This window comes from Temnothorax americanus, unplaced genomic scaffold (genome assembly GCF_048541705.1).
Source record: "Temnothorax americanus isolate GAGA-0224 unplaced genomic scaffold, ASM4854170v1 Scaffold99, whole genome shotgun sequence".
Taxonomy (NCBI): Eukaryota; Metazoa; Arthropoda; class Insecta; order Hymenoptera; family Formicidae; genus Temnothorax; species Temnothorax americanus.
The window spans coordinates 77,501-93,423 of record NW_027509822.1 but is presented as its reverse complement, the minus strand read 5'-3'; the positions used below and the strand labels follow the sequence as shown (position 1 = coordinate 93,423).

The window sequence follows — 15,923 nt, the reverse complement described above, 5'->3', positions numbered from 1 at the left end:
GACAGCTCTAACAGATCATGACCAGCAATGAAGGGACTTGAAGATTTAATATATGATATGATTTTTTCAACATCATCTACCACCAACACATCAATCCAGGTATCAGAGGTAGCAGTATGATGGGTAGGCTCAGAAATGACAATATGTAACGATAGGCTAGACATGAGTTCACGCAAGTAATCTGCCTCAAAGTTAGTCGACATTAGATTACAATTCAAGTCACCACCAATAATGATGTTCTTATAGAGATGGGAGAATCGATTTAGAGACTCGACAAAATCGTTCAAAAGAAGACCCTTGGGTCTTCGGTAAATAGATGCAAATAACACCAATACACCTTCTGGTTGACGAACTTCTAAGAGAAAATATTCTGGTGAATTTTCGCAGACATTATTAGAGGTGACCAAAATCTTAGCTTGAAGTGATTTATGTACATAACACGCCACCCCACCGCCCATCCGTCCCACTCGATCATGCCGTATCAAAAAGTAGTCACCCAAAGCCACCGCCGCATCGGAGATGCTCTCATTGAGCCACGTTTCGGAGACCGAAATGACATGATAAAAACGAGCAGCAAAATGCAGTCTAATATAATCTATGTGTCCACGCAGGGAATTGGCGTTGAACTGAGCCACACGAAAACAAGAGGACTCAGAAATCAAGCCACGCTGAACGACGGAAGGCAATGAGTGTCCAGAATGAGCATGTCAAACGAGCCTATTGAGATCAGCAACCGAGTTAATCGAAATAGCAGGCTTACAGTCAGAGTGCCTGACGTGAACACGACCCCCTCTCACCCAGACATACGCGTAAGACTTTTCTTTAGCCACACGCTTTGCTTGCTGCAGTAGTTCATATGTGTCTTTGGGGAGCAGCTCGTTTACATGCACACTCCGACCCGAGTCATTGCCACATATGTTTCTCTGCACGAGTGCACGTCGAGCACGCTTTTTGGACATTACCGCATCACGAACAGCGCTCGAGGCTAACGTGATGATGTAAGAGTTCGTAGGCGAAATCGGTAAGGGACGGTCACGAGCGGCCACCGGCAGAGGCTTACGAGCGACGGGCCTAACACCGAGAATGTGACACGTCAGCTCGGGGATCTCGAAGGTAGTAAACACGTTGCGAACGCATTCTAAAGGGGTAACAGGCATTGTGGCAGGCACTCCCGATATAATTAATTCATTCCCGAACTGAACATGCGTGACAGAATGAGAATCCGCACCACCCGTCCTAAGCGCACGAATCTCATCCACAAGAGCATCACACCGTTGCTCCAACTCGACAATGCGCTGGCTATTACGTTCGACACAACTAGCGACACAATTTAATTTATCAAGCTTATCATTAAGTATAGTATTCGTTCGCCGCTGCTCTTCTACAAAAGCAGAGAATTTCGCATTCGATTCACTCAATTGCTCACTCAGTCTTGCATTCGACTCACTCAGCTGCTCGGTCAGTCGAAGCAAAAGATTATTAGTCGTATTGTCACACTGCGACTGCGACAGAGACTGCGACAGAGCGCCCACGCTTACTGGAGTCGCCATGGTAAAATTAAATGAGTGATCAGTATTGTCAGGTGTGACAGGTAAAGTAGAAGCAAGCAACGACTTGCAACAAGCGTCGGCGTACCTGGTGACAGCGTAAGGTTTGACACAGCCTGGATGAAACACTCTCTTACATGTACATTCAATCAAATTAGTCGCAATTGTCTTTCCGCATTTGGAGCACGAACGCTGCATTACCGTCACACAAATAAGCAATGAAAACGAAAAACGAAAAACGAAAAACGAAAAACTTACGCCAGCGAAGATGCGTGAGTACACTGAGTATGAGACAGCTCAAGTTACACGACGCGACTGAGTAGTTGATTAACAGGGACCAGAGCGCACTGTGCACGAGACAGCTCGAAATCACACCACTATCGATCGCCAAACGTCGATATCGACTCCAAACTCGACGGCACGCAGGGCAGCAGGTGCAGGAAAGGACAGATCAAGCGGCAGGCACATGCGCAGAAGAGAACAACATCCTCCATGGAATGATTCTCAGAAATAATAGAGTAATAATGAGAACACTCGTCATGCAAAATACTGAGAATCAGAGATAGCCCGATGCGTACCAATAACAGCACGTGACGAGCAACAAAAAGACTTGCCTGAACCTGCAACAAAAAAGCCCGAAGGCAGCTTGCAGCAGAAATATATCCACTTGAAATAGGAGCCACACAACGGACGTGCACACAGCTTACTCACCAGAGAGAGAGAGAGAGAGAGAGAGAGAGAGAGAGAGAGAGAGAGATGGGAAAGAGGTAACTCAAATTGGAAAAAGGTGAAGCAGTTATTTACAGAAGGATTGAAAGTGGAGGTGGAAGTGAGGGAGGTGAACGTGATAGAACAGAGAGGAGAATGGTTAACTCTACTGGTAAGGATAGGAAGCGAGGAGGATAAGTGGAAAGTACTTGAAGCAAGAAGAAAAGAAGGAAGTAGAATGAAGGTGAAAATGGACGAGGACAAGTTGATTGAGAAAAAAATAAAAAAAGGAAAAGAGAGGGAAAAGAGATGAAAAAAAAGCGAGGTGAAAATTAGGAGAAAAAGGAGGTCGGCAGAGGAGGAAATTACGAAGTAGATGGAGGAAAATCTCCTAATGAGTTCAGACGAAGACGAAGAGGACAAAAGGGGGGACCAGAGGAAAGGCACTGGAAGGGGTAGGGAGGGTGTTAGTATTGTTGTAAGGTCACACAAAGGTCAGGCGTAGTATATAAGCTAACATGTAAAGGGTTGGGCACGTCCCTACAAAACGCCACGTGCGTATATGTGATGTATTGTGTAAAAAAGAAGAGGAGTGGGAGGAAAGGTGTAAAGGTTTTTTGTAAAGGTTTGGGTACGTTCCTCAAAAACGCCCTTTAAGGCCCTTTTGGGGCGAATAAAGTATCTTTCGTAAGTAAACTATTACTATTAATTTTGCTGTAATTATTACTATGCAAGACATGTAACGTAACATCAATATATTAACTATTTTTATTTAAAAAATAAATAAATAAAAGTTACTCTATAGATAAGAAATATTTACTATAAAATTAAAAATACATATTATATGTGTAGGTTTAAAATTGTGCGAACCTCATCTGCAATAATTAAAATATAATAAGGAATCATGGACCGAGGTTGTTAAACATTGGGAGGCAAGTCGACTTGCTAGAATAACGGATATGACTACACACAAGGATGGAAATGTTTATCTCATTTTTACAAAATGGCCAATTTTAAAACATCCGCAGAGTTACAAATTGGTGAATATTTTAGCAGCACTATTTTTATTTCGAAAAGTTTGTAGAAGCCATGTGACTGATCATTTTTAACAATTTTTACAGATCGAATCTGATTATACTGCACAATTCGGAAACATACTTTCTATATACAATGAATGGCTAGAGTTTTCACAAAAAACATATGCTCTCATGAAAATTGAAATTAAAGATAAAGTATATGAGGAACAATTAAACCAAATAAATGAAAATACATCAGAAGGTAACACAAAATTAACATTTTCTATTATTATTTAATCTAATTATTTTGCTACTCCATTATAATATAGACACATTTATTTCGTAATCCCTCAATTTTTTTTAGAAGAAAGAAATATTAGACTCTTAAAACTATTGCCAGAATTATGTATTTCAACAATGAGAATTCGTAAGGATACGAGAAGCATGAAGCCTACAATAAGTAAATCATTAAATTCTTTTATTTTATCAGTAAATATAAGTAATATTGTTATATCCTTTATATTTTACGTAAAACAATTTTATGTATGTAAAAATATATTTGCTATAGTTGAGCTGAAAGAAATATTTATTTCTTGTTATTCCAGAGTGTGGCGGTCAGCTGTCCGCCACGAGCGCGCGACAGTACGCACGCAACGCGGGCAGTACGACGAGAGGCGCGTGACACGGACGGCAGCGCGAGCTCGCGCGGCGAGAGGGTCCGGCTCGTGCCCGCTACGCGGCGCATCGCCGGTATCCTTTCGCGTAAAGAAGATTCGCGACATCGACCCCTATATTTAGGGCAGCTCAGCGGGGCTTCTCAAGCAATCTTCAAGAGCGCCAGTCAGAGCGTGCTCATTACCAAAGCCTCTGACATAACCCTTTTTGGTTACGGAGTGTGCTCCTTATCCGGACCTTCGTTTATACTTGCTTTGCAGGGCGTTAACTTTCTTCGGTAAGAGTCGTTAGACACCTTGCCGCGGAAAGGCTTCCGGGGTCGTTACGACTCAACCCGTCGGGCAACACCGAGTCCGGTGGAGACCAAGGCGCTGCCTTCTTCCAGTCCGATTCCTGTACCCAGTGCCAAATCGAAGGGTCCGTTCCCGATCTCCAAGGTGGAGACTTTCCTGCCGTGGAACTTATCAACCTGCCGACCCGAGTACTCCGCATCCGGTTCCTACCTAATCCGAGCTCTCCTGGGGGTATCCATGGCGATACAGACAGGACCACGTCTTCAAAACTCCTCCTCGACCTCGGCCTCCTCGAATCTGACTAAGTCCGTTACCAACTACCCCGAAGGGCAAGCCAAGGACTCCCGGACGAGATTTTTTTATTCAAAAGGATCTCTCTAAGAAGAAGAGGTCTCTAATCAAACAGCTATTCGGGGACGACTAATTAACAACACTTATACACTACACATTAATAACCTACACTATCACGCACGTCCACATATTCGTACACGATAAAGAATAATAAATTGATTCAATACATTGTAAAATAGAGCATGAATAAATAGAGCGAGATTATATATATTTAATAAAAGATATCATTATTGTGGGAACCTCGACGCACTTTCTCTTGATATCCTACTCCACACAGTGTTTTGCTGATTTTGAACGTGATATTGAACGTCAAAGGAATAGAGCAGCTGCGTTAAATTTAACTCTGCAACCATTTATTATTTTAGTAGGTCGTGACGCTAGCTCAGTTAACGCATACTAGGTTTGCATCGATAAAACATTATATAAAGTTGAAAGTGCTCAAAGCTGTCGACATATGCTACAAGTGCTTTTTTGTATTACATGCGTGCTATCCTAAAGAATCTCAACAAATATGGCTTCTAATATAAAAATTTTTATATAATATGACAACTGAGCACGATGTATGCAATAGCAAAGTTACATCCATCGAAATGACTTTAAGCAAGATGTAAAGAGATTATTTTATTATTATTATTTTTTAATATTTTTATTTTACGATAATGTTATACACTGGTACAGTCAAACCCCTCTTCCTGCAATGCGAAACAAAAGTATACAAAATTTTGGCAAGAATACAAAGAAAAATAAGAGGACAAGTATAGATTCAGTGATATACAAAATATGAAACTATTTGCTTTTGTTTCTTTATAAAAGATGTAATGTTTTGCTAAATCTTTATGAAATATAAAAATTATTTTTTACTTATTTTGTTTTATACCGTATTTTTGCGTTTAAGTTTAAGGTAATATTCTTTTCTTTTATAGTTTTATGTTATAGTTTTATGTCCCTTCAAATTGAGAGAAAGTAGGAAATATTATAAGCATAAAAATAAAGTTTTGTAGATACTGTTTTATTTTCTATGTATATATACAAAAAATTTCAGTTAGGTTTTTTGAAAAATGGATATATTTAGCATACAAGAGTTTATGGATTTTATCGTAACATATTATCGTATGTGCTTCCAACATTTTATATGTATCTTGATGAAAGAATAGTATCTATGTATTTTATCATAAAATTATTTTGCAGATTATTTATCGACAATTTATATTTATACCGTCGATTATACTTTTACCGTCGCGGGACCAATGTTTTATACTCCCCCGGAGCGATAGATTCGGTCGGGGTAGCCGATCGTGCGAGACGCGCGCCGGAGCGGCGCGGTATTACGGTTCCCGGCCGTGCTCTCGTGCTCGGTGAAGATCGGCTTCCGTCGGCGCTTGTCGGAGATCCGAAAGGATATCGGTGCTGCGAGCCGTTAATGACTCGCGCATACTATCTAATTTGTGAGCGATTAAAAAAAGATGAGGGCGCACCGCGCCTTGTCTTATGCCGGGATTACGATGAACTTTACGTAACGGGACGCGACGGGACGCGACGAAACGCGACGGGACGTAACAAACTTATCGCCGTAACGTGAAGCAGCGTGCATTGAAAAATGATTTGACAGCGTAGCGTGAATAGAAGGTTTGTTGTCATTCTCGTTGGTAACTACCGTTCTTGCTTGATAATTTCAAATGAATTCTGCTATGAGGCATTATCAGTTTTTTAACTTAATTTTGGCCGGATATTTGTATCTTCAACTGCGGAAGAAGAAACGAGTACGAACCGTTGGTGTGAGAGAGATTTTTCGGAGAAGAACCCAGTTTGGTGATGGACATAATTTACTTGAAGAACTCCGTTTCCGTGATCCACTCTTTTTTTTTATTTACACAAGGATGAATGTCGAAAGGTAAGATTTAATGATTGCCTAGTACAAAATATAATTATTTTTACAAATTAATGTCTGCTTTCTTACATTCTGGTACCTCTTGATCTTGCTTGGTCTACTGATAAAGAAGCGCAAAAAATAAATATTTTTCTGGCAAAGAGTTTATTTTTACAAATTATATGTTCGCTTTCTTAGATTCGAGTATCTCCTGAGCTTGGTTGGTCCACTGATAAAGAAGCGAGAAATGTACACTGCTCTTTCACCCACTCAGAGGCTTGCTATGACATTGAGGTAAGATCATCAATGTTTGCTTATCTTATCAATTTCTCAGGAGACAATTCAATTTGTAAATTTGCTTTGCAGATTCTTGGCAGCAGGAGACAGTCGGTATTCTCTGAGCTTTTCATATCGATGTGGCCAGAGCACAGTCTCTCAGATCCTGGCCGAAACATCTCGAGCACTTGTAAGTGTATTAAAGAGTGTATTTGTAAACCCCCAGCAAATGAAGCGGAGTGGCGTGAGGTGAGTGCCGGATTTTGGGAAAAATGGCAGTTTCCTCATTGTGTGGGGGCCATCGATGGGAAACACGTTCAAGTACAGGCCCCACAATAAGCTTCCCAAAGTGTTTATTTTAATTACAAGAAGACATTTAGCATGGTTCTATTGGCAGTTTGTGATGCACACTACAATTTCATCATGCTGGATGTAGGAGCAGAAGGCTCACAAAGTGGCGGAGTGGCGATTTCAATGACCTTGATATATGTTGTCAAGGTCATGACACCGAGTGACCTTCAGAAGGTTTTAGCCGTCACTCGCTATTCGTTAAAAAGTTATTAACAAAAAAAGTTTGGAAAGTATAGCATATATAGGTGCATATATAGGTTAGTTGACGCGCTTTAAACACTTAAATACTTTTAAAGCGCGTCACTAACCTACATAGGTACGATTTACTGCTTTAAATGTTGTGTTTTGGTAAAGCAGCGATTTTTTCGCAAAATAAAGTATTCTCTGCTTTAACAAAAAAATTTCAATTTATCAACAATTTACTGCTTTAAATGTTGTGTTTTGGTAAAGCAGCGACTTTCTCGCGAAATAAAGTATTCTCTGCTTTAAAGAAAAACGTAATATTAGTCGTTTATGCATCTCAGTACCTAAAATAACTGCTATATTTTCGAAACTTTTTTTGTTTATAATTTTTTAACGAATAGCGAGCGACGGCTAAAACCTTCTGAAGGTCACTCAGGAGGGTGACCTTAACAACATATGTCAAGGTCAAGGTCATCGGAGGTGCTTCCCCTATACTGCATAATTACCATTAAATCTTACCTTTCGACATTCATCCTTGTGTAAATAAAAAAAAAGAGTGGATCACGGAAACGGAGTTCTTCAAGTAAATTATGTCCATCACCAAACTGGGTTCTTCTCCGAAAGATCTCTCTCACACCAACGGTTCGTACTCGTTTCTTCTTCCGCAGTTAAAGATACAAATATCCGGCCAAAATTAAGTTAAAAAACTGGTAATGCCTCATAGCAGAATTCATTTGGAATTACCAAGCAAGAACGGTAGTTACCAACGAGAATGACAACAAACCTTCTATTCACGCTACGCTGTCAAATCATTTTTCAATGCACGCTGCTTCACGTTACGGCGATAAGGCCCGGACACATAGAAAAACTTAAGCAGTAAAACTCAAGCAGTAAGTAAATCAGCCAATCACAGTCAAAAACTTAAGGCACGGCCCTAAGCGGTAGCGAATCCATACCGTTGATTTCTTACTGCTTAAGTTTAACTGCTTAAGTTTTTCTATGTGCCAAGGCCCATAAATTCGTTACGTCCCGTCGCGTCCCGTTACGTAAAGTTCATCGTAATCCCGGCATTTGTCCGACTGGTGTTCGGTCGGGCGGCATCCGGCCGGGAAGCGATGCGCTTATGGGGCGCATCCTTACAAGGTGGTATTTCAGTACTATTGTAGGACAGTGAATTACAGTGTATTATTCTGCAGAATCACATAACTTATTCTTTTTGTTAATACAAAAATATGTATTTATGTGAAAAATATGTACGTGCATGTATATAATATACACACATATATATGAAGCCCGGCTGGCGCACAAAAAAAGAAGTATCAAATCAACACTGATATACTTGTATATACGCAAAAATATATAATCTTTTTATAAAAATTTCAACTTTTATTTTAAGTTCTTCTTTTAATTAAACTATATAAAACTTTGTTTGTATATAAATGACTTCATTCAAGCAAGTTTTCTTCGTTTAACGCAATATAATCTCATTTCAAGATTATATATTCTTGCGTATACCTATACAAGTATATCAGTGATTATTTGACACTTCTTTTTGTTCTGTGCGGCCGAGGTATGACAGCGTGATTAGTTGCGTAATTATAATTCATATATGTGTCAGTGTATACATGAATGTATACATTGTGACGTGACAAATCGCGTCTGCCACCCGGACGGGCTCGGCCGAGGGAAAAGTCGGGGGTGCTTTCTCGCTCGGAGCGGGGGAGGGCAATTTGTATTAATTAATGAGCGTTACTAAAATTATTTTAAGGAGATTGCCAGTGGTGACCGTGTCACTATAGTAACGGCTTTGAGTTGTTGCGAGGGAGGAATCGGAAAACACAGCCAAGGAAACGATCGAGGGACGTGGCTGTCAGTTGGGTCGCGCCCGGATCTCCCCGCAAGCGCAACGTCAAGGCCCGCCGTGCGAGATCCGATCCCGAGCTCGGCCACCGCTGAAGTTGAAAACTGAAAAACCCCGGGAGACGTCCTGACGAAGTACGGCCCTGTGGCCGCCACCCCGAGGGGCTGCCGGTGGACGTGGCCATGGTCTGGCCAGCCTGGCCCACGTAACGCCGGTCAAATAATCGCGGACCGGACAGCCGGATTATTTAAAGAGGCCGCGCCGAGGTGGAGTAGTTCGAACCGCGCCGCAGGAAGGAGCGGCACTAGGCGCATGGGAGCGCGCTCGGATCGGTGGACATTGCAAGCGGCGCACCACGGTGCAGGCGCGGGGAACCGGTGCGATCCCGGCGGACCATTGTCTCCTCACTGTCGTGCTGGACCGAGTGAGGTGAACATCCTTCGACGACCGATCTGGAGGCTCTCCGTGGGACATCGTTTGTAAGGTCACCACTCTGGCGTCCCCGCAGTAGTGAGGATTTGTTTGAAGCGCTGACCCCGGTTCGCGATGTCAGTTACCTTGGAAAAGCTGACAATATCTATTACCTGGAGAATGAGCGCCAGTTGTTACCTTGCGCTCTACCTTGGCGAAGAGTCTGGATTGGAATCCACTAATTAAAGAGCCCCGCCAAGAACGAATCTTCCAGTGAGTAGAGATCTAGTACGCCCTCCCCAGGAACACCGTCGTGGCCGATAGTCACTTTGCGTATCCGTTAGTGTGTATGGTATTCGTGATAAAGGTTAGAATCGCTATCGCGCTATTGTGTGTATGGTATTTGTGATAAATGTTAGAGTCGCTATCGCGCTATTTCGTGTTGCGGACGTTGGTGTAAATGTAGAGTATTTTCGTGTTGGGTAAGACCGTCGAGTCGTTGGGATTGGCGCGGTGCCGTGGAATCATCGGGTTTTGTCGTGAGCGAGTGATACGAAAATTTCGGGATTTGCATGGCTAGCCGCGGAATCGTCCGCGATTGGTCGTCTTGCGTGGGTGGATCGAGGCGAAAACGATCGTCTGCCGCTGGTTTGGCATGGTGAGGCCAACCGCCGAGAGTTGGGTAACGTGCGAAGCGAGGACGATCGTCTGCCGCTGGTTCGGCATGATAAGTAGTCCAATCAAATTAGCAAAAATAGAAAAAATAACCGGAAAAAAGCTATAAATTGGTGGAGAACTTTATCTTGGCATACTATTGACCATACTGAAAGTCCGGAAAGACCTCTATCTGCAGGGCTCGATCCGATCCGCCATCTTAAAAAAAGGTGCTCCAATTCAGTTTTTCTCTCATATCTCGATAATCGTTGATTTTATCGTAATGAAAGTTATTATAAAAAATGAATTTATTAAATTCTCTATAAAAAAGGTTCAATAAATTTTGTTCATACCTTTAATAGTTTTTCTGTAATACACTATTGAATATATGGATATTTGTATTTTGTCTCACGCTGTCATAAAAATCAGACTCTTGGTGTAGAATTTGTAAGAAAAAATATTAATAGACAAAAAATATGAAATGTGTGCGTGATATTTCTCGCACATATGAAAATTTAGCAACTCTTACCACTTAAAATTGTTGTACACGACTATAGTACTGGGGGTAGCGTCATCTAACAAGATTCTTCTGAGCTGTTTCCTGAGGTAGTAAATCTGCAGGGCTATGATCATCATCTCGATCTTCAACATCGATTACGAAGAAATCGTTCTCGTCAAGCTTCCAATGCTTGACAGCTGAAGCTTCCAATAATTGTACCTCATTATATGCGCTGAAGCCTAAGCTAGATAGTAAGGTCACTAGATTTTTAGAGCCAAATTTCCGGTATAAAAAAGCAGCAACGCTGATTAAAAGTGTTGGCAAGAAAGATCTTGGCCTGATCGCCAACATAATAGCGTGCGCTATTTAAATGCATTTTTGTTTGAGCTGCTGCAATGGGGATTTTCTTTCTTTAGCTATAACGTTTTCCAGAAAAATATTGAGAGATTTCGGTATGTAGTCTTTTACATCTGTCAAAAAATCATCGCTTGAAGGATATGCAGACGTGTCGTTGATTTGTGAGCGAATATCTTCCCGAATTATGGCTGTAGCTACAGTGACTACTCGAAAGTTCTTCCCGTCTATCGACTTTCTTTCGTCCATACCAATAACTCAATAAAATTGTATATCCTTTGTTTTGGAAACATATAGTAGTAATCTTCTTATTTGTCGCTATAACAATCACGTCACCGTATTTTTCTTTTAGTTTTCTTAAGAACGGAAGAAAATCGATGAACGCCTTCGAGTACTCACTACAGCTGCAGCCATAATTCGGGAAGATATAATTCGCTCACAAATCAACGACACGTCTGCATATCCTTCAAGCGATGATTTTTTGACAGATGTAAAAGACTACATACCGAAATCCTTCAATATTTTTCTGGAAAACGTTATAGTTAAAGAAAGAAAATGCCCATCGCAGCAGCTCGAACAAAAATGCATTTCAATAGCGTACGATGTTATGTTGGCGACCAGGCCAAGATCTTTCTTGTCAACACTTTTAATCAACGTTGCTGCTTTTTTGTACCAAAAATTTGGCTCTAAAAATCTAGTGACGTTACTATCTAACTTAGGCTTCAGCGCATATAATAAGGTACAATTATTGGAAGCTTCAGCTGTCAAGCATTGGAAGCTTGACGAGAACGATTTCTTCGTAATCAATGTTGAAGATCGAGATGATGATCATAGCCCTGCAGATTTACAACCTCAGGAAACGGCTCAAAAGAATCTTGTAGACGACGCTACCCCCAGTACTAGTCGTGTATGTACAACAATTTTAAATGATAAGAGTTGCTAAATTTTATATGTACGAGAAATATCACGCACACATTTCATATTTTTTGTCTATTTATATTTTTTCTTACAAATTCTACACCGAGAGTCTGATTTTTATGACAGCGTGAGACAAAATACAAATATCCATATATTCAACAGTGTATATATTACAGAAAAACTATTAAAGGTATAAAAAAAATGTATTGAATCTTTTTTATAGAAAATTTAATAAGCTTCATTTTTTATAATAACCTTCATTACGATAGGATCAACGATTACCGAGATATGAGGGAAAAACTGAATTGGAGCACCTTTTTTTCAAGATGGCGGATCGAGGTCCGGACTTTCAGTATGTTCAATAGTATGCCAAGATAAAGGTCTCCACCAATTTATAGCTTTTTTCCGGTTATTTTTTCTATTCGCTATATTTTGATCTAATTTGACTGGACTAAAGGCCAACCGCCAAGAGTTGAGTAACGTGAGTATGCGTACGTTGGGTGGGTCCGATTCGTGAGTATAAGTCGTTGCGTGTTATTCGGATTCATGAGTATGAGTGAGTATAAGTCGTGCGTGTTATTCGGTATTTAAATGCTTCGAGATTCGTGTTTGCGCGGTAGGCGGTTTGCCGCACTGACATTCGTCTTTACATGTTATATTTTCCTTATCTTTCTCGTTTCTGACTCAAGCATATTATTCTGCCTTTCTTATTGCTGATTCAAACACCTTATTCTATCTGTCTCATTTCTGATCTCCAATATATTATTCGGTTTCTGATCTCAAACATACATTTCTGTCTCTGATTTCAACTATGTTATCTCTCCGATTACATTTCTATCACCGATTTCAAATATATATTATTATATTTCTATTAAGTTGTGTCTGATTAATTGTGTCACGCCTCCTCTCTAAATCTCCATGAAAAGAAACCCCTGAGGGGTTTCGCCCTGAGGTATCGCATTAGGTATTGGTGCTAAGGTATTGTACTGTGGTGCGAAGAGTCGCGCCTGGCGCCCATTTTATTACGTTTATCTGGCAATTATCCGCGGGCATCCGCCCGCGTTACCTTTTCGTCTCTTAACCTAACTTTGCGTTTTGTGAATCCACGATTGCCCTCCTCCGGATAGCGAGACCGTAGAAAATAGCGTCGCTTTTTTTTTATTAATGAAAAAAATAAGTTGTGTGATTCTGCAGAATAATACATTGTAATCGACTGTTGCACAATAGTAGTGAAATAACACCTTATTTTGACTTTTGAATTATTGTGAATCTTGCCTATTGTAACTATTGATCAGCATCACATAAACTATTTATTTCCAAAGTTTCAGTAAATTTCACCAAATTCCAATTTCCATAAAAGTTGTGCAGAGTCCTTTAATTACTTAGGATTTATAATCTTTGTTTAAGTCGTTAAAATAAATAAGATTTTTTCCAAACTATAATGATATATGCATTTTTAAAATATTTATAACACAAAACGAGTTATCATAAAAATAAAACTAAATATCTTCGAGTTGTAAAGCCTCAAAACTAAGAATATAAAAGATTTCTTAGAATCTTAACACAATAGAACTAAATAGGCACTTTATTTCAAACACTTTCTCTCGATATTTTAATAGTCTACACACGTTAGAAGAAAAATGTGTTAATAACAAATGAGCTTATAAATGTATCTCGATATGTGGTATCTTTTGACTACATTTGTATATACGTCTCCGTTAATCTGCTTTAATAACGTCCATAATTCCAATGTAAGATATGTAAACATCAATTTACACTGTTATAACAATAGGGTTATAATAATAGTAGTTATTTTACATCCATTAATGAAGAAATATAAATTTCTAAATCTGATTTTGAAGAAATGTAATTAAAATACTTTAATTCTTAAAAATTTTTATTTTTCATAAACTTGAGATTTTAAGATATTTTTGTGAAAGAAACATTATTTTTTAACAATAACTTCTTGAATATTTAAAAATTATTAAAAAATTTGGTTAGATTAAAATAAATTTATATAGGATAGTCCGAGGCGAATCAGATCACAAAGTGCGTCGGATCAATATAAGTTTTAAGACAGTTTTTGTTAATTACTAATTAGCACGATAAAACAGTTTGTTTGAAACAAAACACTAACTGTCTTAAAACTTATATATATTGATCCGATTTGCTTCGGTCTACCTTACGATATGCAGTCACGCGGAAAATACATATATATATAATATTATTTCGTTTAAGAGAGAGAGAGAGAGAGAGAGAGAGAGAGAGAGAGAGAGAGAGAGATTAAGATATTCAATAAAATTTTTTTTTTTAATTAAACAAATGTTAACACACATTAATTTTGAAAACTTATTAAAATATATTATAGATATACAGTATATAGTTATAATTATGTATTATATATAATTACTCAATTCTAAATGTATTATTTACTTTGATTATTTAAAACAAAAGATATAAATACAAATAAAATGTTATAAATAAAAACAAAAAATAATTAATTTTTTAAGATAAAGAACATAATTGAGAGTATTTTAAAAATAAAAATAAATTTCAAATATTTTAGTCAAAATCACATTTATTGGGAAGAATGTTATTTCCGGGGCTCCTCAATTTGGATAGGTGTATTGGATAGATCTTTTGCTGAGAAAAAGAATGCCGCAAACCACAATGCGCTACGATGCATAGTTTTCGAGATATCAATTTATATAATCTATAATACCACCTCTACTTAAATGAGCTCGTAAAGCACGCCACGAACCCATGTGGCACCTCGTTTCGCATGGAAACCTATACTGCTTCGCGTGGAAGCAGTAGGTTCCGCCCCCCCTCCTGCGGGGGGCTCCACTACTGTTAAACTAGAAAGACATATTGTGCCTTGCAAAGTACATGCGTGAACTTTCCACGCGTGGTAAATTGCAAACCCATGTAATACCGTACAACAATATTGCTATTATTACATTTAAAAATCGATATCTCGGAAACTATGCATCGTAGCGCATTGTGATTTACGACATTCTTTTTCTCAGTGAAAGATCTATCAAACACACATATCAAATTAAGGGGCCTCAGAAATAACATTATCCCCCATTTATTGAATTTTTCAATATTAAATATATAAATATTAAATTATTAATAATTTGTTTTGATTTCAATTAATTAAAAATTAGATAGAGATAAATAAGAAAATATTGATTAAATTACTTTTACTCCATATGCTCCAATAATTGTAGCGTGATAATCATTCGGATCAGAATTTACTACTATGGTCATACCGGTTTCAAATCCGCAGGCGGCAGATCTTTCAACACTTTAACAATTTAAAAATATATATTAATTGGAAAATATAATGTAATATAATTGTTTGTAGAATTTGCAGAGTCGGACTATAATTATATATTTTTATATATATAATTTAATATATATAATAATATAAATTCATAAGTTCTTTTAACTTTTTATTCAGATATAAAAAGACTAATACTTTTTTCGGTAATTGTTTAGAATTTGGACTTTTCCCAATTTTAAAGTTTACAATTTTTTTCTTTGCGAAAGAATGTATTTTGTTGTCAAGTTGAAGAATTGTACGGGAGAGATAGAAAATCTTTTTTCTTTGCAAATTTTAGTAACTTTTCTCAATTAATGTTTTTGGTAATTATTTAGATTAGCAAACCCAATGACCTTGACTTTGACATATGTTGTCAAAGTTATCCTCCTGAATAACCTTTAAAAGGTTAGTCGTCACTCGTTGTTTATTAAAAAGTTATTAACAAAAAAGAATTTAAATAAAATGTATATAATTATTGAACAACGCGTACACATAAGAATAGTGAGTTTTTATGTTGACCTACTGTAGGACTTCTTAATATTTGTTATTGCTTATTAGAACTCTAAATTTCTTTTACTTGAAAGTACAGTAATTATTCTTAACATAAAATGGTTCCACATGGGTTTCCAAC

At 38.4% G+C, this 15,923-nt stretch overlaps 2 protein-coding genes and 1 long non-coding RNA gene across 3 annotated transcripts in view; 2 read left to right on the top strand and 1 right to left on the bottom strand.

Annotated features, from left to right (window-relative positions):
* LOC143908563 (sodium channel protein Nach) overlaps positions 1-15,923 on the bottom strand; it is a 228,595-nt gene that overhangs the window by 162,686 nt on the left and 49,986 nt on the right. The window contains exon 5 of the mRNA XM_077426253.1: positions 15,169-15,274. Coding sequence (XP_077282379.1) covers positions 15,169-15,274 — 106 coding nt within the window. The remainder of the gene's footprint in view (positions 1-15,168; positions 15,275-15,923) is intronic.
* On the top strand, positions 2,856-3,727 carry LOC143908552 (uncharacterized). Its single transcript, XR_013260188.1, has 3 exons — positions 2,856-3,295; positions 3,377-3,533; positions 3,636-3,727. It is a non-coding gene; the product is annotated as an uncharacterized LOC143908552 (long non-coding RNA).
* On the top strand, positions 6,264-7,138 carry LOC143908550 (uncharacterized). Its single transcript, XM_077426242.1, has 3 exons — positions 6,264-6,481; positions 6,656-6,751; positions 6,824-7,138. Exons 1-3 carry the CDS (start codon positions 6,267-6,269, stop codon positions 6,984-6,986), a joined length of 474 nt encoding a protein of 157 aa, XP_077282368.1. The 5' UTR covers positions 6,264-6,266; the 3' UTR covers positions 6,987-7,138.